A 25,663-nucleotide genomic window follows, 5' to 3' on the forward strand; every position below is an offset into this window, starting at 1 on the left:
AAGATAGCAGATGGGATAAATAATTGGAAGAGATTCAACTTCACACAAACACATGTACAGATTCATATCACCCTTATTTTATAACTGATATGATGAGGGTGAAATTAGTAATCAAACAACACCATTAGAGCTTGAGACAACTACACAAAGATGTTTTCCCATTACACCTTCCTACTGCATGCATGAATAAAGTATAGGATCAGTAACCCAATGATGTAGCTGAATGGTGTAAATTAGTACATTTTTATTTTAATAATTTATTGGAATCCAAACATGAAATAAATCTGAAGGTGGATATCTCAATCAGGTTTGAGCAGTCCGGGCTACACAGCAAATTAGATTTTCAGTTTAATTAAGAGAATGCACAGAACTAGAATCACCTGCTGCAGAGAAAATTGCCTACTGTGGAAAGTTTAAAAAGAAGATTGACACCAGTTCAAAAGAGTGCTGATTTAAATTTCTCTTTGGAGATGATGAGACCCAAAAGAAATGTTTGACTATGATAGATAACGTCCTTATTTTGATGTACTCATCATCCTTTCTTCATTAAAGCAATATCTAAACACTCAAAAGCATTCTCATTCACAGTTATTTGAGGCAATTAATTAATGTATTCGCTCAGAGGCAGGTAGGGAGCTTGGAAGTCTGAAAAGCAAATTCTGTTCCTTCCATCCATGACCTTCCCTCTCCTGTCACCAGTGCCTCACGCCATGACAATCTTAGACTTAGAGTTGACATTGTACTAGCAGCAGCAATCATTTCCTTGGTGGTGCTGCTGAACAATTAAGATCTGCCAACCTCTTTGGCTCTTGGCTCTTAGGACTTTTGCCCTAGGTCCTTGATGCTGAAACAAGACATGCAAACAAAGGAAAATGTGCTCCCTGCTTCAGGAACCGGGACCTAAAGTTGCTAATAGTGGAGCTGATGGAGAGAAAAGCAGTTTTTTTTACCTTCAGACTGCCAAACAGGGCATACTGTATTTTGCTTTCTGGTCATGTTGATAACAGTTGGAGACCATAGTGTGACTGGCAGTCCTGGATGGCAATGTCTGAAACGTTGTACAGAAATGCTTTTTAAATTTGCCACCAATACCATGAATGCGAAAGGTCAGGACAGAGGTGTGCACTACTGACTGCACTGCAAGAAGAGAGTTCAGAGGTAGCTGCTTGTGTAATTACTACAAACAAAACAGGCCCACAACTATGCTAAGAAGTCCAAGTGGTTGTGGTGGTGGCGGGGAGCAATCAACCTAGTAAGCTTCATTGTGTCATGCTACGCTGCTCTGCTATGTACTACAGTGGTGACTCTACCTTAATCTCCACAAATGTTTCTCCTTATTTGACAACTTATTCTGTTTCTGTTCTTATTTAGGCACTAATGGCACATGACAAACCTTTATGAGGAAGTGCTGAGTTCTGGAGACCCTTGGCTCCAAATTCACCTTTTAGGAAGGAGCCTCTGAACCAAGGCTTTCACGTTCCCTCTCCACCAACTTAGAGTACCTATCAAATGAACATTTATCTGGATTGGAAAGAAATCTGATAGACACAATTCTGATATGTATCTGTAGCTGGTCATCCAAGGTCTTTGGCACTCAAAGACTGTGAGAGATCAGGCATGTGCTCAGCCCCTGGCAGAAGACAATCCCATGATTTCAGTCATTAATGACATTGTCAAAATGCACAAAGTCTGAATCTAGCTCATGTGTACTGTAAATGGGTTTCAATTAGGTTATCACTTTTGTTTTGCACTGAACAATGCTGTCATGCTTCCTTGGATGGCTTGCATCATCAGCGGTTTGGTTCTTATCTATATCTTCATCCTCAAAAGATCCCCGAATTCTTCTGCAATCAGGACATTTTCCCTTTCTTGGCTACTATTTTAAAGGACACAATGATGCTGCACACCTAACCTGGACTATATTCAAAGGTTCTGTTGGAAGCAACCCAAGCATCAAAACTACATTTTAGGGAGGCCTTGTCTCTGTCAACAAAAATACAGGCTTGCATATCACAGATTATGTCTTTATTTACTTACAGTTCAATGTGCAAATTAGGTGTCTTTCAGCCTTAGCTATGGAATGTATTTATAAAATGAAATACCTTGGATGATGTTTTGAAGTATGTTTGTTGGGTAACATTTGTTTTGCTGAATGACAGAGAGGCAATTAGTGAGCACAATATGGTTGCCATGAATGTTTGAGGCCATAATGCTTCTGTGCATTCCTCGACAATGAATCACCTGTTGGTGAAGTGCAAATGAAACAAGACTGCATTATTGAATCATTGCAGTCATAATTAACCTCCGATTCCAAATTTTGTTTTGGTTCCTAAAGAGAAAACAGTAACCTATTTTGTCTATTTTAGAGTCATAAAGATGTACAGCATGGAAACAAACCTTTCGATCCAACTCATTCATGCCAATCAGATAGCCTAAATTAATCTAGTCTCATTTGCCAGCACTTGGCCCATATCCCTCTAAACCCTTCCTATTCATATATCCATCCAGATATCTTTTAAATGCTGTAATTGCACCAGCCTCCATTACTTCCTCTGACAGCTCATTCCATCCATGCACCATCCTCTGTGTGAAAACGTTGCCCCTTAGGTTCCTTCAAAATCTTTCCCTTCTCACCCCAAACCTATGCCCTCTAGTTCAGGACTCCCCCATCTCAAGAAAAATACCCTTTCTATTTACCCTCTCCAACCCCCTCATGCTTTTACACACCTCTACAATGTCACCCTTCGACCTCCTATGCTCCAAGGAAAACAGCCCCATCCTATTTAACTTCTCGCTATAGCTCAAACTCTCCAACCCTGGCAACATCCTTGTAAATCTTTTCTGAGCCCTTTTGCACGCATCAGACATTTTTTGCAGTTGTTGTGTAACTGAGGTTCAATCTAATAACACTAGTTTCCAAATTTGTGTTATGAGTGAGTTGCAGGCTCTACTTGAAATGCAAGATGATCCATCCATCCTTCATGTGCTGTTGTCCCTGTGCCTACTATGACCTATTAACCCCCCACCTCCCTCTTGATTTTCTGTTCAGCCCTTTTATTAAATGACTAATGTCCACAATTTACAAACAAGAACCAATGTCATTGCAAACTACCATGCCCCTGTTGGCTCATTCTCCCACCATGTAGAGGATGGAGTTATTGTGACTTATGACAACCATTCCTGCCCCCTCCCTATCTAAATTGCACCTCCTTTAACTGTAATCATGCCCTAAGTGATCCAGTGCAATGAGCCCCATCCTTAGACTTTAGTTGTTCAGGACTCCAGCAGTTCATAATATACATTAACACTTTGGATGAAGGAATTGAACAAACAGGAAGCAGAGAGTTGGAGTAAACAGGTTCTTTATACAGCGGCAGACACTGATGAGTGGGGTAGTGCTGAGTTCATGCTGGGACCCAGCTGTTCACAATATACATTAACGATTTGGACGAAGGAATTGAATGCAATATCTCCAAGTTTGCAGAAGACGTTAAGTTAGGTGGCAGTGCGTGCTGCAGGATAGATGCACAGAGGCTGCAGGATGACTTGGATACGCTGGCTGAGTAGGCAAATACTTGGCAAATGTAATATAATGTGAATAACTTTGATGTTATCCACTTGGGTGGCAAATACTGGAAGGAAGATTATTATCTGAATGGTGGCATTTTAGGAAAAGGTGAAGCGCAACAAAACCCGGGTGTCATGGTGAAACAGTCAATGAAGGTCAAGATGCAGGTGCAGCAGATGATGAGTAATGTTAATGGTAGGCTGGCCTTCATAGTGAGAACTGGTCCTCCTGGGAGCAGATGTGGCAGAGACAAAGGAATTGGGAATATGGGATGGCCTTTTTCCAGGGGGCTGGGTGGGAGGACGTGTAGTCTAGGTAGCAGTGGGAATTAGTCGGTTTATAGTAAATGTCCGTGTTGATTCGGTCGCCCAAGATAGAAATGGAAAGGTCTAGGAAGGGGAGGGAGGAGTCTGAGATGGTCCAGGTAAATTTGAGGTCGGGGTGGAGTCGGTCGGTTTATAGTTAATGTCCGTGTTGATTCGGTCGCCCGAGATAGAAATGGAAAGGTCTCGGAAGGGGAGGGAAGAGTCTGAGATGGTCCAGGTAAATTTGAGGTCTGGGTACAACCCAGATGGCCCAGTTCCAATACCGTACAACCCAGATGGCCCAGTTCCAATACCGTATAACCCAGATGGCCTTCTTCTTCAAAGACCGCAATTTCCCCCCAGACGTGATCGACAATGCCCTCCACCGCATCTCCTCCACTTCCCGCTCCTCCGCCCTTGAGCCCTGCCCCTCCAATCGCCACCAGGACAGACCCCACTGGTCCTCACCTACCATCCCACCAACCTCCATATACATCACATCATCCATTGTCATTTCCGCCACCTCCAAACGGACCCCACCACCAGAGATATATTTCCCTCCCCTCCCCTATCAACGTTCCGAAAAGACCACTCCCTTCATGACTCCCTCGTCAGGTCCACACTCCTCCACCAACCCAACCTTCACTCCCGGCATCTTCCCCTGCAACAGCAAGAAATGCAAAACTTGTGCCCACACCTCCCCCCATACTTCCCTCCAAGGTCCCAAGGGATCCTTCCATATCCGCCACAAATTCACCTGCACCTCCACACACATCATTTACTGCATCCGCTGCATCCGATGTGGCCTCCCCTATATTGGGGAGACAGGCCGCCTACTTGCAGAACATTTCAGAGAACGCCTCTGGGACACCCAGACCAACCAACCCACCACCCCATGGCTCAACACTTCAACTTCCCCTCCCACTCCACCAAGGACATGCAAGTTTTTGGACTCCTCCATCGCCAGACCATAGCAACACGACAGCTGGAGGAAGAGGGCCTCATCTTCCGCCTAGGAACCCTCCAACCACAAGGGATGAACTCAGATTTCTCCAGTTTCCTCATTTCCCCTTCCCCCACCTTGTCTCAGTCAAATCCCTCGTACTCAGCACCGCCTTCCTAACCTGCAATCTTCTTCCTGACCTCTCCGCCCCCACCCCCACTCAGGCCTTTCACCCTCACCTTGACCTCCTTCCACCTATCGCATTTTCAACGCTCCTCCCTACCTTTTATCTTAGCCTGCTGGACACACATTCCTCATTCCTGAAGAAGGGCTCCTGCCCGAAACATCGATTCTCCTGCTCCTTGGATGCTGCCTGACTGCTGCGCTTTTCCAGCAACACATTTTCAGCTCTGATTCCAGCATATGCAGTCCTCACTTTTTCCCTTCATAGTGACATGATTTGAGCACAGGAGTAGGGTTGTCTTGCTACAGTTATATAGTGCCTTGGTGAGGCCACACCTTGAGTATTGTGCGCAGTTTTGATCTACTAGTCTGAGGAAGGACATTCTGTCAATTGAGGGAATTCAGTGAAGATTCACCAGATGGAGTCCTAGGATGGCAGTACTGACAAATGAAGAAAGATTGGATCAACTAAGCTTGTACTCACTGGGATCTTATAGAAACACATAAAATCCTGATGGGACAGGACAGACTGGATCTGGGAAGAATGTTCCCAGGGTCGGCAAAGTCCAGAACTAGGGATCACCGTTTAAGAATAATAGGTAATCCATTTGGGACTAGGATGAGGAAGAATTTCTTCACTCAGAGCTATGAAATTGTGGAATTGTCTACCACAGAAAGTTGTTTGGGTCAGTTTGTCAGATGTATTCAAGAAGGAGCAGGACTTGGTCCTTGTAGCTAAAGAAATCAAGGGGTATGGAGAGAAAGCTGAGTGGAATACTGAAATTTCATGACCAGCCATGAACACATTGAATGGTGGTGCAGGCTCGAAGGGCCAATTTTCTTGAACCTTATAAGGGTGACCTTATAGAGGTTATAAAATCATGAGGGGCATGGATAGAATAAATAGACAAGGTCTTTTCCCTGGGGTAGGGGGAATCCAGAACTAGAGGGCATAGGTTTAGGGGGCGAGAGGGAAAAAATATAAAAGGCACCTAAGGGGCAACATTTCACACAGAGGATGGTGCATGTATGAAATGAGCTGCCAGAGGAAGGAGTGGAGGCTAGTACAATTACAGCATTTAAAAGTTATCTGGATGGGTATATGGATAGGAAGGGTTTAGGGGGATATGAGCCAAGTGCTGGCAAATGAGATTAGATTGGGTTAAGATATCTCGTCACCGTGGACGAATTGGACTGAAGGGTCTGTTTCCATGCTATATATCTCTTTGACTCTATGACATATTTTCATTGTTTCTATGTTCACATGGACTGTTCAATACTAAGCCTGAAGGTCTATAACCATCACTGAAAAAGATCTTACGACTAATTGTGGCCCATCCCTTACCACTAACACAACTCAGCATTACTGACTTGGCAGGACACTCCCAACTCAGACACAACTCTGATGTGTCTAAAGCACCCACCTAACTCACATACCTGCATTGCCAGACTGGTTTTCCTTGATCTACAGAACTGATCAATCACAAGAATCTGAAAAGAAAGAGATCCCTGGACTCTGGTCAAATCAAGTGTGTGATAGCCATGATCAACCCTTGGACAAGAATCAAATGATTGACTTTGACGGTCCCTCTGCTGTAGTTCCCACTGACCCAATAAGGGCAGCTCACCTTTGACTTGGCCATTGCTTGAAACACATGCAATGTATTTGCTGTATAAGCTGTTTGTTCATACTGCAGGTATAATGTTGATATAATCCAGTACCATACAGCAAGATGTCCACTCATTTGATGATTCACTGCTCCTCACTGTCACAAGATATATGCCTTTCCCTCTGCATTGAAAATAAATGAACGTCTCAAAGGCTGACAGCCTGTAACTGAGCACTGAAGACCTTGTTTACTAAAAATCAATGCAAGCCGAGAGAATTGTCACAGTCATGCTGTAAAAGGGAAATATACCAAAACTTTGGTTGAGGTAAATTCGTTATGATCAGAAGGATTTCAAAGAGTGAGGCTTGATTTTATAACCTTTGCAATATATTTTCCTTGGTTCCTCTCTTTTAAAGACTAGAATACTGAATGGACTCACAAACTCTTAACATTCACCTGTACCCGTGTTTTTGTTTTTGCTGCTATTTACCTATTATTTATCTATCTAGGCTACTTAACTCTGTGATCTGCCTGTAGTGCTCACAAGACAAAACTTTTCACTGTGCCTCAGTACACACGACAATAAATTCAATTCAATTCAGAAGCATTCATGGGGAATATGTTGATTTAGAGGTTAATTATTTAGAGTTTTTCAAGTGCTTCCGTAAGTATTTTGCATAATGTTGCAAAATGACTAATATGTGTTCAAGGCTCTGAAGTGTTCCTTAATCATTGGGAAAGGGGAGGTATTAAAAGCACACAAAAAATGAAAACTTCAACTTTGAATTTACTTTTAGTAGATTGTATTTTCAAATCTAAACTAGTTGTCTCAGACTATGTTATTAGGATAGTCCTCAAAAATAATACCTGTTCACAATTGTGATCCTCTTTACTGAATGTTTTTACATTGTTAATCTATTCCATCTTGGAAACTGCAGGCAAATTTAAAGTTTTATATACTACTCACAACCCTGAGGCTATATTTGTAACCTTAATGTCTCTTGCAACTGTTCAGTTGTCGCATCATTGAGTCAGCCCAGGATATCAGCTGTGGTCAGTTAGTTGTTTGATGCAAGGATCTGTGTTCTAGCAATCTGGAGACTTGGGCAATGGTCAGTCCTGCACATCATGTTCAACCAATCCAAGGATTACAGGTAAGGAATTTGGAGAGCAGCGGAGACATCAGTCTGGGTACTGTGCTGTGATCAATTAAGGCTGTCCTCAAAAGTCAGTCTGAAGATTGGGCCACAACCTGCCATGGGGGATTGGCAGTTAATGACAAGAAGGCCTATCAGGTCAATCCATTCAGTGCAGTAGAAAATGAGAAATTTATGCTTAGGGATGGGCTGCATTATGCTGTGATGCTGAGAGGATAATGACAGCAAAGGGGACAGGGAAGCAACTTCAATATAAGGGTAGAATCTGATTCAGCTTATGAGACAATAGACAATAGGTGCAGGAGTAGGCCATTCTGCCCTTCGAGCCTGCACCACCATTCAATATGATCATGGTTGATCATCCTTAATCAGTATTCTGTTTCTGCCTTATCTCCATAACCCTTGATTCCACTATCCTTGAGAGCTCTATCCAATTCTTTCTTAAATGAATTCAGAGACTGGGCCTCCACTGCCCTCTGGAGCAGAGCATTCCACACAGCCACCACTCTCCGGGTGAAGAAGTTTCTCCTCATCTCTGTCCTAAATGGTCTACCCCGTATTTTTAAGCTGTGTCCTCTGGTTCGGCACTCACCCATCAGTGGAAACCTGTTTCCTGCCTTCAGAGTGTCCAATCCTTTAATAATCTTATATATCTCAATCGGATCCCCTCTCAGTCTTCTAAACTCAAGGGTATACAAGCCCAGTCGCTCCAGTCTTTCAGCGTAAGGTAGTCCCGCCATTCCAGGAATTGACCCCGTGAACTTACGCTGCACTCCCTCAATAGCCAGAATGTCTTTCCTCAAATTTGGAGACCAGAACTGCACGCGATTCTGTATTGTGTAGTTCTGAAATCTCACCAAGGTCCTGTACAGCTGCAGAAGAACCTCTTTGCTTCTATACTCAATCCCTCTTGTTATGAAGGCCAGCATGCTATTAGCCTTCTTCACTACCTGCTGTACCTGAGTGCTTACCTTCATTGACTGGTGTACAAGAACACCCAGATCTCTTTGTACTGCCCCTTTACCTAAATTGATTCCATTTAGGTAGTAATCTGCCTTCCTGTTCTTGCCACCAAAGTGGATAACCATACATTTATCCACATTAAACTGCATCTGCCATGCAACTGACCACTCACTTAACCTGTCCAGGTCACCTTGTAATCTCCTAACATCCTCCTCATGTTTCACCCTGCCACCCAGCTTTGTATTATCAGCAAATTTGCTAATGTTATTACTAATACCATCTTCTATATCATGAACATATATTGTAAAAAGCTGCGGTCCCAGCACTGATCCCTGCGGTACCCCACTGGTCACTGCCTGCCATTCCGAAATGGAGCCGTTTATCACTACTCTTTGTTTCCTATCAGCCAACCAACTTTCAATCCAAGTTAGTACTTTGCCCCCAATACCATGCACCCTAATTTTGCTCACTAACCTCCTATGTGGGACTTATCAAAAGCTTTCTGAAAGTCCAGATACACTACATCTACTGGATCTCCCTCATTCATCTTCAGAGTTACATCCTCAAAAAAATCCAGAAAATTAGTCAAGTTTGATTTCCCCTTCATAAATCCATGCTGACTCTGACCTATCCTGTTACTACTATCCAGATATGTTGTAATTTCATCCTTTATAATGGATACTGAGGGAGAGGGTTGTTGTGCAAGTCACCTTTACCCAATCTTCAATGGGAGAGTACATAGTAGGCATGCCAATGTGGTAAGCCAAGGACTGGGGTTAACTAGGGATATAGACCATCATAGGATTGGATGGAAATGAAGAAAGCCTGAGAGCAACACAAAGCAAGTGGGGGGGAGTTTTGACTATCAGGTGGAGCATGAAATTTACTCATAGGAGCATGAACTGCATAACATTTCATCTTACATCAAACCTCAACTGTGCAACGAGGTTGTCAACACATTTACAGTGGCTATCATATTGTTGGGTTTGTGGTGTGCACATATCTGTATTCTGAAACTGAGTTTGGATGGTTATTGAGCATTGGTTGTCACCCATCCTTGAAATATTGTGTGCTCCCTTGTTAGAATGAATGAATCATTGCCTCCAGAGAAATGTGCATTCATGAATGATCCTGCAATCGTGTATACAAGTAACTGTAATTGTGGGACAAGACTGTAGGCAAGGTCCAATTGAAAAAGGCTTCATTTAACCTTTACTTCAGTGATCTCCTCATTATCATGTAACTTATTGGCCGCACTCATGATTGAAGGATCTTGAACATCAGAGATGAGCAATGCCTCAACAATATAACTTTTATACTCCCCAGAATGCATAACGAAGCTGGTCAACTCTGACATGGTCACTCAGATCTTGTCCACCCCATCCAACACCGGCACCTACACATCAACTCTGACATGGTAACCACAAAACCACATCTTGTGTCTGACTCACTGTCATTCCAGCTGTGAGGATTTAAAGTTCATATATATGAAGTTTATTTACAATGATGTGTCACCCAAGATCTTTGAGTACTTTTTTTCTAGACCTCTCATTCTGTTTAGATACAGTCCTGGAATCTGCAGCTGAAGTGGAGGCAGCCTGCTCTGCAGTGGGTTCTGTTGGCCTTGAAAATTTATGCAGAAAACCCTGGGGAGGTTTGTGGCTAGAAGGCAGCTGCACAGACAGTCCTGTCCAGAGGCAGGCTCACCTTCTTTGGCTGCAACTTCTACAGGTTTAGGACTTACAGGCATGGTGGTTGTGATGTTACTGAGCAGTGGCAGAGTTAGAATAAGTGTGAGAAAGCGGAGAAGATCAACAACTTTCTCCCGGCATGGTTGTGCATTCATTTTGGTGTACAAAATGACACTGATCTGGAACACTATCTTGGATTAGGACTGGCTGGGTCAAGGTGCCTGGCCTCTTTTATCAGTCCACATCAAAGAGGGTAGCCCTCTTCTCCATTACTGGTTTCACCAGCAGCTCCAGGTCCCTTCTGCTGAAGCAGGGTGCGAACTTCCCTTTCTTGTCCATTCCCAAAATGGTCCAACAGCATTTTTCAGACCAGATCCTGGTTTGCAGTGTTTGAAGTAGTACACAACAGAGATTTATATATGGTGCCAGAGAGTTCTGGTAGTGGTGAGCACTCTTATCTCTGTTGCTGAATGGTTACCTTCCTTTGAGATTTGTTTCCTAGGTAGGGGAAGTGACCAGTAACTTTTGAAATTCTATTGCCCAATGGTGTTGGGAACACCTTTTCTGACCAGCTGTTATTAGTTTAGTCTTCTAAATGACTAATACTTGGATTAGCTTTCATACTGCTACTCTCAAGATTGGATGTTATGACCTGGAATGGGTGGAATTCTTTGACCAGCAAGGTCATACTGTCTGTGAAATCCTCCATCAACCAATGGTGTTGCACAGGGAAAACTCATAGAAATCTATAAAATGCCAACATGATGAGACAGGATAAACACAGCAAGGACATTTCTGATGACCAGCGTGCTCAGAACCAGGAGTCACAGTTTAAGGATATAGGGTAGACCATTTAGCCTAAGATTGGGAGAGATTTCTTCAGTCTGTATTGTGCTTATGGAAACCTCTACCATAAAAAGTGGTTGAAGTCAAAACATTAAATATTTTCAAGAAGGAATTAGATATAGTTCTTACAACTAATGAGATCAACGAATATGGAGAGAAAGAAAGAACATGGTACTGAGTTGGATAATTAACCATGATCATATTGAATTGTAGGAGTGCCTTGAAAGGCTGAATGGCCTACTCCTGCTCCAATTTTGTTTTCGTTTCTATGAATGTTACATAGCTACATTCCCTAAGGGATAGTGAAAAGCCTACTAAACGTGTGAGTGACAAGAGGAGTGTGGAAACAAATTCTGGAAAGAAAATCTCGAATGAGTGGATGAAAATCGCCAAGTATTAGATTATTTCACAAAATCTAATGCATATAATCCCAAAAAATTATTAGGAGTCCTTGGGGAGGACATTTTGTAATCTAATGCCTTTTACATGAAGATCTTTAATTTGATTTGTTTTGAAGTTTTTGTTGCTCAGACATCTTTTCTTAATTTAAACCTAAGAAATTTATCTGGGGCTTTCCTGGTGCTTCATTTATGCTCCCATAAATTGGAACTAATTGAACCTGTGGCTTTGGATAAGCAGCTCCATTTTGTAAGGTTTAGCTTTGCAGATAAATGCTTATAAAAATGTTACATAGGTTTATCTGAAAAATACAACCAATTCAATTCAGTCCACAAGACAGTTGACAGTATTGAATGTGGCAAAAAGCTTTGGAGCCTGACAACATACCAGCAAAATAACTGAAGACTCCAAAACTTGCTGTGCCACTAGCCAAGCTGATCCAGCACATCTACAACACTGGTAGCAAAGTGGAACATTGCCAAAGTATTTCCCATACAGAAAAAAATAGGACAAATCCAATCTGGCCAATTACCATCCCATCAGCCTACTATTGATCATCAGTAAAGTTCTAGAAGGAGTCGTCAATAGTGCTATCAAGCAGTGTTTGTGTGCTTGCCCAGCAATAATCTGCTCACTAATACTCGTCAGGAATGAGGCTGGGAGCCTCGGGGGTGGAGAGATAAATGGGAAGAGGTGGGGCCACCTGATGGCCTCCTCCTTTAAAGATTGCAATTTCCCCTCCCACCACTCCATTACATCTCATCCACGTCCCACACCTCTGCCCTTGAACTCCACTCTTCCACCCGCAACAAGGACAGAACTCCCTGGTCCTCACCTTTCACCCTATCAACCTCCATATACATTACATTATCCTCCACCACTTCTACCACCTACAAACGGACCCCACCACCAGAGGTATCTTTTCCTCCCCACCCCATCTGCTTTCTGTAAAGACCGTTTCCTCCATGACTACCTGGTCATTTCCATGCCCCCCAACGCCTCCCCTCCTGGCACCTTCCCCTGCCACCGCAGAAATTGCAAACCCTGCGCCCACACCTCCCCCCTCACCTCTGTCCAAAGCTCCAAAGGAGTCTTCCACATCCATCAAAGCTTCACCTGCCCTTCCACAAATGTCATTTACTTTATCTGTTGCTTCCGATGCAGTCTCCTCTACACTGGAGAGACCGGCCGCCTACTCGCAGAGTGTTTCAGAGAACATCTCTGGGACACCTGCACCAATCAAGCCCACTGCCTCGTGGCAGAATATTTCACCTCCCCTCCCACTCTGCCAAGGATATGCTTGTCTTGCCCTCCTCAATCCCCACTCCCTCACCACCAACACCTGGAGGAAGACAGCCTCATCTTCCACCTCGGAACCCTTCAACCCCATGGCATCAATGTGGACTTCATCAGCTTCCTCATTTCCCCTCCCCCCACCTTACCCTAGTTCCAACCTTTCAGCTCAGCAGTATCTTCATGACCTGCCCCATTTGTCAATCTTCCTTCCCACCTATCCACTCCACCCTCCTCTCTGACCAATCACCTTCATCTCCACCTCCAAGCTACTGTCTTCCCAGTGCCACCCCCCTCCCATTTATCTCTCCACCCCTGAGGCTCACAGCCTCATTCCTGATGAAGGGTTTTTGCCCGAAACATCGATTTTCCTGCTCCACGAATGCTGCCTGAACTGCTGTGTTTTTCCAGCACCACTCTAATCTTGGTCTAATTTGCAGTATCCACTTCTGCATCACAGGCTGAGAAAAACCCACCATGCTCACCACATTCTACAGAGGGTTCATTGAGAGTACCTGGAGCTGCTGCATCACTGCCTGGTTTGGGATTTGCACCGTCTCGGATCGTAAGGCCTTACAATGGATAGTGAGGACAGCTGAGAAGATCATTGGGGCCTCTCTTCCTCCATTACAGATATTTACTCCATACACTGCATCGCAAGGCGAAGAGCATTGTGGAAGACCCCACACATCCCTCACTCAAACTCTGGCAGAAGATACCAGACCATAAGATTTCTCACGGCCAGGCTGTGCAACAGTTTCTTCTCTCAAATCATCAGGCTCCTTAACAGAGTACAATCGGACTTTTTCTCATCTGAAATTCTTATGTATTGCTGCTAGATAAATGTCCATTATTCGTCATTCTTCTGTTACATTGGAATCTGTGTGTTTTGCACTTCTTGTACACTTTATACTGAGTACGATTGGATAGTTTGTGCCGTCTATGTAGCACCCTTAGTACTGGAGGAACTCTGTCTCCTTTTTACTACATCAGCTGTATATGGTAGAACTGGCTAATAAAAGCTACTCTACTCTAAAATAGGAGGGGAGGTGGTCAGTACTTGGAACACTGACATTATTGCAATTACAGAGACTTGGCTGGAAGAGGGAAAGTACTGGCAGCTCAATGTTCCAGGATTTAGATGTTCCATGTGTGACAGTAAGGGAGGTAAAAGGGGTGGGGGAGTTGCATTACTGGTACAGCTGCAGTGAGGGAGGATACGTCAGAAGACTTGTGAAGCGAGGCATTATGGGCAGAACTCAGGAAGAGGAAAGGTGAATCACGATGATGGGGTATACCACACACCTTCCAACAGTCAGCGGGAGATAGAGGACAGAATATGTAGACAGATTTTGAAAACAGCAGGGTTGTTTTGCTGGGTGATTTTAACTTCCCCTATATTGACTAGGATTCACTACATGCTAGAGACTTGGATGGAGCTGAGTTTTTGAGGAAGGGTTCTTGACACAATATGTAAACAGTCCGACCAGGGAAGGGGTTATACTGGAGTTGGTTTTGGAAAAGGAGCCCGGCCAGGTGAGTGAAGTTTCAGTGGGGAAGCATTTCAAGAGTAGTGACCATAATACTGAGTTTTAAGATATTCATGGATAGGGATAACAGCAGTTCTCTGGCGAAGGCGTTAAATTGGGGAAAGGTAAACTATAATAATATTCGGCAGGTACTGCATTTGAGGCGGCTGTTTGAGGGTAAATCTACATCGGACATGTGGGAGTATTTCAGGAGTTCAGGAGCGGTACATTCCTGTGAGAATGAAGGATAGGTATGACAAGTTACGAGAAGCTTAGATGACCAGCAATATTATGACCAGAAAGAAAAAGGAAGCATATGTAAGGTTTAGGAGGATGGGAACTGATTAAGCCCTTGAAGTATATAAGGAAAATAGGAAAGATGGATCTCAGTTTGCTCGCTGAGCTGGAAGGTTCATTTTTAGATGTTTCATCACCACACTAGATAACATCATAAGTGAGCCTCCAATGAAGCACTGGTGTTATGGGTAAAAAATGAGGTCTGCAGATGCTGGAGATCACAGTTGAAAATGTGTTGCTGGTTAAAGCACAGCAGGTTAGGCAGCATCCAAGGAATAGGAAATTTGACGTTTCGGGCATAAGCCCTTCATCAGGAATGAGGAGAGTGTGCCAAGCAGGCTAAGATAAAAGGTAGAGAGGAGGGACTTGGGGGAGGGGCGATGGAGATGTGATAGGTGGAAGGTCTGTGCAGAGGAGATGACCTTGAGGGGTGCAGTGAGAGAGAGACTCACTGAAATCCTTGTAGAGGGAGGAAGAGAGCTTCTTCAAGGAAGGCATCCTTGCCTATCACATCTCCATCGCCCCTCCCCCAAGTCCCTCCTCCCTACCTTTTATCTTAGCCTGCTTGGCACACTGGTGTTATGGCCCACTTTCTGTTTGTGTTTCGGTTTTCTTGGGTTGGTGGTGTCATTTCCTGAGTTGGTGATATAATTTCCTGTTCTTTTTCTCAGAGAGTGATAGATAGGATTGAGATGTTTGTTGATAGAGTTCCAGTTGGAATGCCAAGCTTCAAGGAATTCTTGTGCATGCCTCTGTTTGGCTTGACCTAAGATGGATGTGTTGTCCCAGTCAAAGTGGTGTCCTTCTTCATCTGTATGTAAGGATACCAGTGATAGTGGGTCATGTCTTTTTGTGGCTAGTTAATGTTCATGTATTCTGGTGGCTACTTTTCTGTCTGTTTGTCCAATTTATTGTTTGTTGCAGTTCTTGCCAGGTATTTTGTAAATTACGTTCATTTTGCTTGTTGTCTGCATAGGGTCATTTAAGTTCATTAGCTGCTGTTTTAGTGTGTTGGTGAGCTTGTGGGCTACCATGATGCCAAGAGGTATGAGCAGTCTGCAGTCATTTCAGAGTTGTCTTTGATGTAAGGGAGAGTGGCTAGAGTTTCTGGGCGTGTTTTGTCTGCTTGTTGGGTTTGTTGCTGTGAAATCATGGTGTGTTCATTGGGTACCTGTTCTTTTTGAATACACTGCATAGGTAGTTTTCTTCTGCTCTTTGTAGTTCCTCAGTGCTGCAGTGTGTGGTGGCTCATTGAAATAATATTCTAATGCAGTTTTTTTGTGGGTGTTGGGATATTTGCTTCTGTAGTTCAGTGTTTGGTCCATATGTGTTGTTTTCCTGTAGATGCTGGTTTGAAGTTCCCCATTGATCGTTCGCTCTACTGTGACATCTAGGAATGGCAGTTTGTTGTGGTTTTCCTCCTCTTTTGTGAATTTTATGCCTGTAAGGATATTATTGATGGTCTTGAGGGTTTCCTCTGATTTGTTTCATTTAGTGATGACAAAGGTGGCATCCACGTAACGGACCCAAACTTTGAGTTGGATGGTTGGCAGAGCAGTTTGTTCTTAGCAGAGACAGTAATGCAGGGACTCTAACAAATAGCTCTGAGTGCTTTGATACTTTTTGGAATGGAGGGCTGTGGCTAGTGGTATTCCACAGGAATCAGTGCTGGGACATCTGCAGTTCGTGGTCTACATAAATGATTTGGAGGAAAATGTAACTAGTCTAATTAATAAGTTTGTAGACGATACAGAGATTGATAGAGTTGCGGATAGTGAGGAGGATTGTCAGAGGATACAGCAGGATATAGATCAGTTGGAGGTATTGGCAGAAAAATGGCAGATAGAGTTTCATTCAGACAAATGTGAGATGGAGCATTTTGGAAAGTCAATTACAGCTGAAGTTATACAGTGAATGGTAGAACCCTTCAGAGTATTGATATACAGAGGGATCTAGGTGTGCAGATCCACAGATCACTGAAGGTGGCAGCATAAGTAGATAAAGTAATAAAAAAGGCTTATGGCATGTTTGCCTTCATTGGAAGGGGCATTGAGCATAAGGATAGACAAGTTATGTTGCAGCTTTACAGAACTTTAGTTATGCCATGCTTGGAATATTGCTGCAGTTCTGGTCACCACACTATCAGATAGATGTGGATGCTTTGGAAAGAGTACAGTAAACATTGCTGTAAACAGTAAACACAGCCAACCAAATGTTGCCTGGTATGGAGAATTTTAGCTATGGTGAAAGGTTGGTTAGTCTGGGGTTGTTTTCACTGGAATGCAGGAAGTTAAGGGGCTATCTAATATAAGTTTATAATGGGATGGATTGAGTGCAAGGTATGAGACATTTTCCGAGGGTGGAAGGGCCAATTTCTATGGGGCACAGGTACAAGCTGTGACAATCGAGGTTTAAAAGTGACATGCGAGGTAAGTTTTTCACACAAAAGGTGATGAGCGTCTGGAACATGTTGCCAGAGGAGCTGGTGGAAGCAGACACGATACCAGCATTCAAGAAGCATTTGGACCAATACACGAATAGGAAAGGAAGAGAGGGCTGTGGATCCAGTATGTGAAGAAAGTTTTTTATTATGGAAGGGCAAGATGTGGTGGTGCAGGCTTCGAAGGCTGAACAGTCTGCTCCTGTGCTGTTTGTTCTTTGGTGCTTTTTTCTTTGAAAGGGACTGCCCTCGACAGAATGGTTGCATGAACAAATGCTCATATTTCTGGGTAGATATCAATGTTGTAGGTGCACTTAAACAGGTTTGCTTGGTATGTGGGATTTGGGGAAGTTTGTCCTGCAGTTTACATTTTCAATATTGTAGCTAAAGTATTGTCATGACCCATAGCCTGTGCAGTACCTATTGTCTACAGCTGCATCTTAATATCACTTGGAATGAACTGAATTGCAGAATAACTGGAAAAAGATGCAAGCACATCAGCCTTATCTTTTGTGCTGATATGCTGGGTTCCTCTATTGAGGATGAGAATACTTGTGGACACTTCATCTCCTATTAGCTGTTTAATTGTCCATTACCATTCATGTAACTCTTATGACAGAATGTCACAGGACTGCAGAGCTTAGACCTGATTGTTGTTTAAGGGATTGTTACTATTTTTTGGTAAGCAAGTTAATCTTGTGTTGTAACTTCACCAAGGTGACACCTCATTTTTAGATATGTCTGATGCTGCATCTGGGATGCTCTCCTGCACTTTTCATTGAACCAGGTTTGCTCTCTTGGTTCAATGATAGTGGTAGAGTAGGGTCATGAGACTATAGATTGCAGTTGGGTACAATTCTGCTGATACTGTTGGCCCAAAGGTCCTCATCGATGTTCAGATTTGAGTTACTAGATCTGTTCAAAGTCTGTCCCATTTAGCATTGTGGTCATGCCACACAATGTGATTGAGGGTATCCTCAATGTGAAGACAGGACTTTGTCTCCTCCAGACTTTGTAGTACTTACTCCGACCAACATTATCACAGACACAACTGCAATAGGTAGGCTGGCAAAATAAAGTAGATCTGTCCCTTGCTGGCTCCTTCATCACTTAACACAAATCTAGACTAGGAGCTATGTCACTGCTAAGCCACTCTTGCAATGGACTTTGAAGTCCTCCATAGTAAAGTCTGTGCCCTTAAACGCAAGCACAATCTGAAATTCTCTCGTTTTTTGATCTCACTTCCCTGGAGGATCCAACTAGGTCAGTAAGAATACTGAATAGTGCTGTGTTATGCACTACTCGTTCTCAATACCTGTTCCCACATTCATGCCTAGGTGTTTCTTTGATGTTTGTTCAAAAAAAGTGTTTTAAATATAGTCTATTAACTTATCCTCCACATTACTTCATCAATTGGTTTGCCTAGTTGATAAGATTAAAGTCTCCAATGATTATTGCCCACACTTGATATTTACTCCTTTGATTTGCTTTTATATATCCTGTCCAATGCTCTAAATAGTGGAGGGAATCAATGAATTTATAGCCACCAGTGTTTTTTATCACTACAAAGTTTTGTCACATTCAAGAAAAAAAAGCTTAAGAAACAATAACAGAAGTAGACCATTCATTTCTCAAACCTGATCCGATATTACCTACAATCACCACTGATTTTCTACACTGCACAAATCTTTTGATTTCTTGAGAGATCAAAAATGCGTCCATCTCAGTCTTGAATAAACAAGGATCCACAAACTTTTGAGACAGACAACTGCAATGTTTCAGAGCTCTCAGTGAAGAAATTTCTCTTCATCTCAGTTTTAAATCATTAACCCTTTATGCTAAAGCTCTGTTATTGTGTTCTAGACACCCTGGCAAGAAGAAACAATCTCTTATTGTCTACCCTGCCAAGATCCTGCAGAATCTAGTATGCTTCACAGAGTCAGACAATATAGAAATAGACCTTTGCCCACCTTCCCCCCACCCCATTTATTCCGAACAACAAACACCAAATTACACTATTCGCATTTTCCTGCACTTTGTCCATAGCCTATTATGCCCTGGCATCCTGATGCTTCTTAAATGTTGAAGGAGTACCACCTTCCTCCATCCTTTTAACACAACATTCCCATGTTTTTATCACCATCTGGGTGAATTTTATTTTTCTCAGACTTCCCCAAACCACCTACTCCTCAGCTTTAAACCTATGCCGTATTGTCTTAGATACATTACCACGAGAAAAGATTCTCATGATCTACAATCTATGCCTCTCACAAATTCATATACCTTCAGAATTTACTGCCTCAGCCTCCTCTGCTGTAGGAAAAACTAACCCAGCCTATTCGGTCTTGTTGTGGTTCTGTTCGCCGAGCTGGGAATTTGTCTAGGTGACATCTTCAGTGATTGGGAGCCTCCTGTGAAGCGCTTCTGTGATGTTTCCTCTGGCATTTCGGTCTCTCCTCATAACAGAGACTTTTCATCCCAGGCAACATCCTGGTGAATCCCCTCTGCACCCTTTCCAGTTCAATCACGTCCTTTTAATTGTGTGATGACCAGAACTATACACAGTATTCCATCTGTGACCAATCCAATGTTTATAAAGTTGTAACAAGACTGCCTTGCTCCTATATTCTACACCCCGGCTAATGAAGACATGCTTCCCATATGTCTTCTTCACCACTGTGTCTACTGCTGATACCTTGGACCTATGGACTAGGACACCACAGTCCCTTGTCTCTCAGGACTTCCCGTGGACCTATCATTCAATGTTTATATCCTTCCCTATTAGACCTCCCAAAATGCATCACCTCACACTTACCAGAGTTAAATTCTATCTGCCATTGCTCTGCCAAATTTACCAGTTCATCCAGATCAGGCTAATCTGACACTATCTTCTTTATTATTAACAACAACACCAATTTCCATGACAATGACAAAAATACTGATTATACCTTCTACAATCACATCCAGGTCACTAATGTATAATAAGCAGCAAGGATCCCAGCATCAATCCCTGTGGTACACCACTGGTCACAGGCTTCAAATCACAAAAATAACCATCCATCTTTTGCATATTTGCAAACCAGTTTGCCAACTTGCCTTGGGTCCCATGGATTCCGACCTTTTGGACCAGTCTTTCATGTGGTACTTAAAGGCCTTATTGAAATCCATGTAAACCATGTCAAGTGCACTCCCCTCATCAATGTAATTAGTCACCTTTTCAAAAAAGTCAAATTAGTCAGATATGATTTTCTGCCAACAAATCTGTGCTGACTATCCCTGATCAATCCTTGCCTTTCCAAGTGTTGATTACTCCTGACCCTTAGAATTTGTTCCAGTAATTTCCCTACCACTGATAGCAGACTAACTGATTTGTAATTACCTGGCCTATCCCTGCTGTCCTTCTTGAAGATAGGAGCCAAATTCGCTCTCCTTCAGTCATCTGGCACTTTACCTATGGCCAGCGGAGTGTTAAATATATCCAACAAGGCCCTAGCAATCTCCTCCCTTTGTAGCCTGGGATACATCTCAGCAAGCCCTTGACAATTTATGCATCTTGATGCCTACTAAAACATCTAATACCACTTTCTGATTAATCTTATCATGTTCTCAAGCCTCACCATCCCAAATGAAATCTTCACTGTCCAGACTGTCTTTGTCCTTTGCGAATAAGGATCAGAAATATTCATTTTAAGACCTCACATGTCTACTGGTTTCACATACACACATTGTCCTTTCAGCCCCTAAAGGGCCCATTCTTCCCCTGGTAATTTTCTTGCTCTAAATATACCTTTAAAATGCCTTGGGGTTTTCCTTAATTCTATCTATCAAAGATAATTTTTACATTCTCTTTTCCCTCCCTAATTTCTTTTCCTAAGTAACCTCTATGATCTGTATATAATCTGATTATAATCTGTATTTAACATATGCTTCCTTCTTCTTGTTTGCAAGTCAGTTTTGGAACCAATATGTTAACATGCCTTGGATCCCACGGATGAGATCACTTCTCATTCTTCCAAATTTCGAGGTTCATAGTGATATGTCGTTATAGGTTAACCCTCCCAGCCCAGTCTTTTACAGCCCCCAAGTATATTTTTCCTTAGATGTGGGAGTAAAACTGCATATTACTCCAGGAATAGCTTCATCAAAGTACAATAGATTTAATCCACCACTAGTAAAGTTAAACAGGCTTTTTGCATTTCTCATTGTTTGCTGTATCTGCAGGCTAACTCCATTCATTGTAATGAGTACAGACAAGTTTCTTTTAACATGAACATTTAAAGGTTTTACACTGTATAACAAATATTCTGTTCTTCTACTTTGAACTACCAAAGTAAGTAACCTCACCTTCAAGATGTCAGGTTTTAGTTTAAAAAAATAATAAAATACAGGGGAACCTCGATTATCGGAGTACCAATTACCTGAAAATCGGATTATCCGAAGGAGATCTTGAGGTCCCGATAGAAACATTACATCAAAGAGGTGTTTCCAACAGTGATCGGATCTTTTGTTATCAGTGATTAAACAGGCATCATCTCCAAATGACTGACCTCCCGTCCTCTCTCTCTCTCTCTGCCCACACTTTCCCTGGAGTTCTGCAGAAGGGTTTTCCCTCAACCCCCTGCCCTTCCCCAGATAATTTCTCCAACAAAGTCTGTACAGGGCAGAGGTGGAACCTGTCAGTCAAAGAGTTGCAGTAAAAGTTGTATGTGCGTGCGCGCGCGTGCGCATGCATTCTATTTGGAGACTTACCCCACAAAGGCAGCAGCCGTCTTGTTGTTGATGTACATCGGCTGCACCAGACAGGGGACAAGGGCAGTGCTGATCAGGGATGGGGGTGCAGGCGGGGACAGTGCTGGACGGGGATGGGGTTGGCGGGGGGGGGGGGGGGGGGGGGGGCACGGGCAGTGCTGGACAGGGATGGGGGCAGGCGGGAGGCGGTGTTGGACAGGGATGGGGGATGACGCGCAGCAGGGGCAATGCTGGACAGGGAGGAGGGCAGGCGGGGGGCGGTGTTGGACGGCGGGGGGCAGTGTTGGATGGTGACGGGGTTGGATGGGGTTGTGCGGGGGGCGGTGTTAGGGGAGTGGGCAGGGGTAGTGTTGGACGAGGTTTGGGGGCAGACGGGAAGGGGGTGTTGGACGGGGATGGGGGCAGTATTGGACGGGGGTGGGGGGTGGGGGTGGCGGGGGCAGTGTCACGCGCGCTGCATGTTACTGCAGTCTCTTGAATGGGGAGCAGACTTTAAAAACTCTGAGCCCCAGAGGAAAGGTATTTAATTGATTAACCAAATAATTGATTATCCAAATGAAATAGTGCCCACCCAACTCGTTCGGATAATCGAGGTTCCCCTGTTAATTATTTCAACTAGCTATCATGACGAGTTCTGAGCTTTCATCTTTGCATTTATTCTTTATTAGATCTCTATTCTGACTATTATTCTATACAACATAGATATATGTAAATAAGCCAATGGAAACAAAAAAAAGATTTTTGTTGCTAAACGAGATTTTTCCTTGAGTTTACTCAGTCATTGAGTAATACAACATCTTCAGTCCAATTCATCCATGACAACTAGGTTTCCCAAACTAAGATTAGTCCCAATTGTCTGCATTTGGCCCATATCCTTCTAAAACTTTCTTATTCATGTTCATGTCCACATGTCTATTAAATGTTGTAACTATACCTGCACCTACCACTTTCTCTGGCAGCTCATTCCATATATGCACCATGCTTTGTGTGGAAAAAGTTGCCCCTCAGGTTCCCTTCAAAACTTACTTCTCTCACCTTAAAACTAGTTTTGAACTCTCCTACTCTAGGGAAAAGACCTTTGCTATTCACCTTATCTATGTCCCTCATGATTTAAAAAACCTCTACAAGGTTAGCCCTCAACCTCTTACATTCCAGGGAAAAATGACCAAGCCTATCCAGCCTCTCTGTATAACTCAAACCCTCCAGTCCTGACAACATCCATGTAAATTTTTTCAGTATCCTTTGCAATTTAATAATATCCTTCCTTCTTCAGGGCAACCAGAACTGTATTCTATACCCCAAAAGTGACCTCACCAATGTTCTATACAGCCCTAACATGGCATTCAATGACATCCCTTTGGGCAATGAAGGCAAGCATGCCAAACCTTTTTCAGTATCTTGTCTAATTGTGAGGCCACTTTCAAGGAACTACATACCTGAACCCCTAAGTCGCTCTGTTTGACAACACTTCCCAGAGTCATACTATTAACTGCTAAGATATTTCCTTAAAATGCAGCACCTTGCATTTAACCAAATTAATATTCCATATGCCACTCTTCAGCGCATTGATCCAGCTGATCAAGATCCTTTTGTACTCTTAGATAACCTTCTTCACTGTCTAATATAACCACTAATTTTGGTGTCATCCACAAATTTACTAACCATTATTCTTTTATTCTCATCCAAATTGTTTATATAAATGACAAACAACAGTATGCCCAGCACCAATCTTTGCGAAACTCTGCTGGTCACAGATCTCCAGTCTGAAAAGCAACACTCTCTCCTATTGATACACCAATTTTCTAACCAGTTGGTTAGCTTTCACTGGATGCCATGTGATCTAACTTTCCTAACCATTCTATGGAACCTTGTTGAAGGCCTTGCTAAAGTTCATGCTGACAATGTCTACCGCTCTGCCCTCATCTATTTTGTTGGTCACATTATCTTTACCTACAAACAGCCTTCGCCAATCAACTTTTGAAAGTTCCGGTCTAATCCCATGAAAACACTCATTTAGTAAACAGAAACAGAGTTGCTAAACGTTACCTTTAAACAAACATGAATTAATATTTCATGCTTCATTGACTTGGTAATAAAGTTGAGTGCTTGTGCTGAGACTCAGGAGTGATGTGAATGAATATAATACTTACAACTCTCTATTTCAAGTGTGCAGTTCTGTTGATCAAGTGGATATCTTCGCAAGTCCATCATGCAAGCAGCTGTTGTGGTAATTCTGCAAAGTAAATGATAATTTAGTAGCCAAGCATGATATGCTGTTTCATTGGACACTCTTTAAAAAAAACTAAAGTGTTTGTGAGGGGTGTGAGCTTCAAATTCACAGACATCTCAGCTTTCAGAATATTAGCTTTGACATCCTCAAAATAGTTGTAGGACATGGGTTTAAAGTTGTAACACATTTGTAATTTTGGTTATTCACTGGCAAGGTTCAGTAAACTAAATTTTATTGATCTTGAACTCTGCATGATGTGTCAGCCTTAGCTCAGTGATGACAATCTCACCTCCAGGTCGTAGGTTAAGACCTACTTCAAAGTCTTAAGCTCTAATGTATTTGCCTGTCATTGTACATGAGCATTTTGGCATTTTCACTTTAGCTGCAAGCCATTATTTTGGAGTATTTTATAATCAAACAAAAAGCTTTCAGCTTTTCCTATTTTGTTTACATTCATGCTGCATTTTGGGTACAAATCAAGAACAAAATAATATCTTAAAACTGGAAACTTCTGCTTCTCAACATTGTCAACTAGTTATTTTTTTGAGTTGTTTATTATTAACATTGGTAAAACCCTGAACTAATGTATTACTTATTTGCTATTTCCCATGCACTGAAAATGTCTTGAATGTCTTAAGGGTATAAGAGCCATGGTTAAGGAAACAAAATGGTGTTAATGAAGGAGACCCTCAAATAGGTTTCTGAATATGAGAAGAAAGGTGGCAAGTAATAGAAATTGAACTGAGAATATTGGAGGCTAAGAGTGTAATGGCTGAAAGCGCAACTATGAAAGACAAAATGTGAGCGGACGAAAAAAGGCAGGAGGTGGCTATGGTGATAAGGTAATGGGAGACATGGAAAAATTTGAAAACATCAATGAGAATTAATCAACTTTCTTATTGTTGCAGCTTGTTATGAGTTGTACCGCTCTTGAATGAATTAGAGATGAGAAATACAATTCTAACTCTGACAAAGAAAGGGAAACTCTGTGTAGGGTAGCAAGAAAATTGTGCACTGCTACATATTGGTATTTGCAGCAGTTGATATGGACAGTCTTAAATATACTGAATGACTTAGCTTCCAAGCCCTCTATAGCAGTGAGTTCCACAGATTAACCAGCCTCAGATGAAGAAATTCCTCCTTAACTCAGTTGTAAAGGGTCATCCCTTCATCTGAGGCTGTGTTTTCAGAATCAAGAATGTAGGCTGAACACAAGGCAAAGCCTTACATTTTTGAGCCAACTGTGTAGATAGTGTTATCGAGTATCTTTGCAACATTAAGCTCAATGCATGTATATTATCTATGGGCAGCAGAGCATAACATCAAAAAAATACTAGTAATACTTTGACCTTATCCCAGATCAAAGGCTAAAAGCAGAGAGCTGAAAGAGTTAACCAATGATAAAATGGTTTCAGTTAGAAGTTAAAGGCAAGGCCAGGAATGTGCAGAGTGACTGACAC

General features: G+C 42.6%; 1 protein-coding gene across 2 annotated transcripts in view; it reads right to left on the reverse strand.

Annotated features, from left to right (window-relative positions):
- gabrb2a (gamma-aminobutyric acid type A receptor subunit beta2a) overlaps positions 1-25,663 on the reverse strand; it is a 242,438-nt gene that overhangs the window by 17,477 nt on the left and 199,298 nt on the right. For both annotated transcript variants that reach the window (XM_060836867.1, XM_060836868.1), the window contains exon 5: positions 24,124-24,206. In XM_060836867.1, coding sequence (XP_060692850.1) covers positions 24,124-24,206 — 83 coding nt within the window. The remainder of the gene's footprint in view (positions 1-24,123; positions 24,207-25,663) is intronic.

The sequence above is a fragment of the Hemiscyllium ocellatum genome, chromosome 16 (assembly GCF_020745735.1).
Source record: "Hemiscyllium ocellatum isolate sHemOce1 chromosome 16, sHemOce1.pat.X.cur, whole genome shotgun sequence".
NCBI lineage: Eukaryota > Metazoa > Chordata > Chondrichthyes > Orectolobiformes > Hemiscylliidae > Hemiscyllium > Hemiscyllium ocellatum.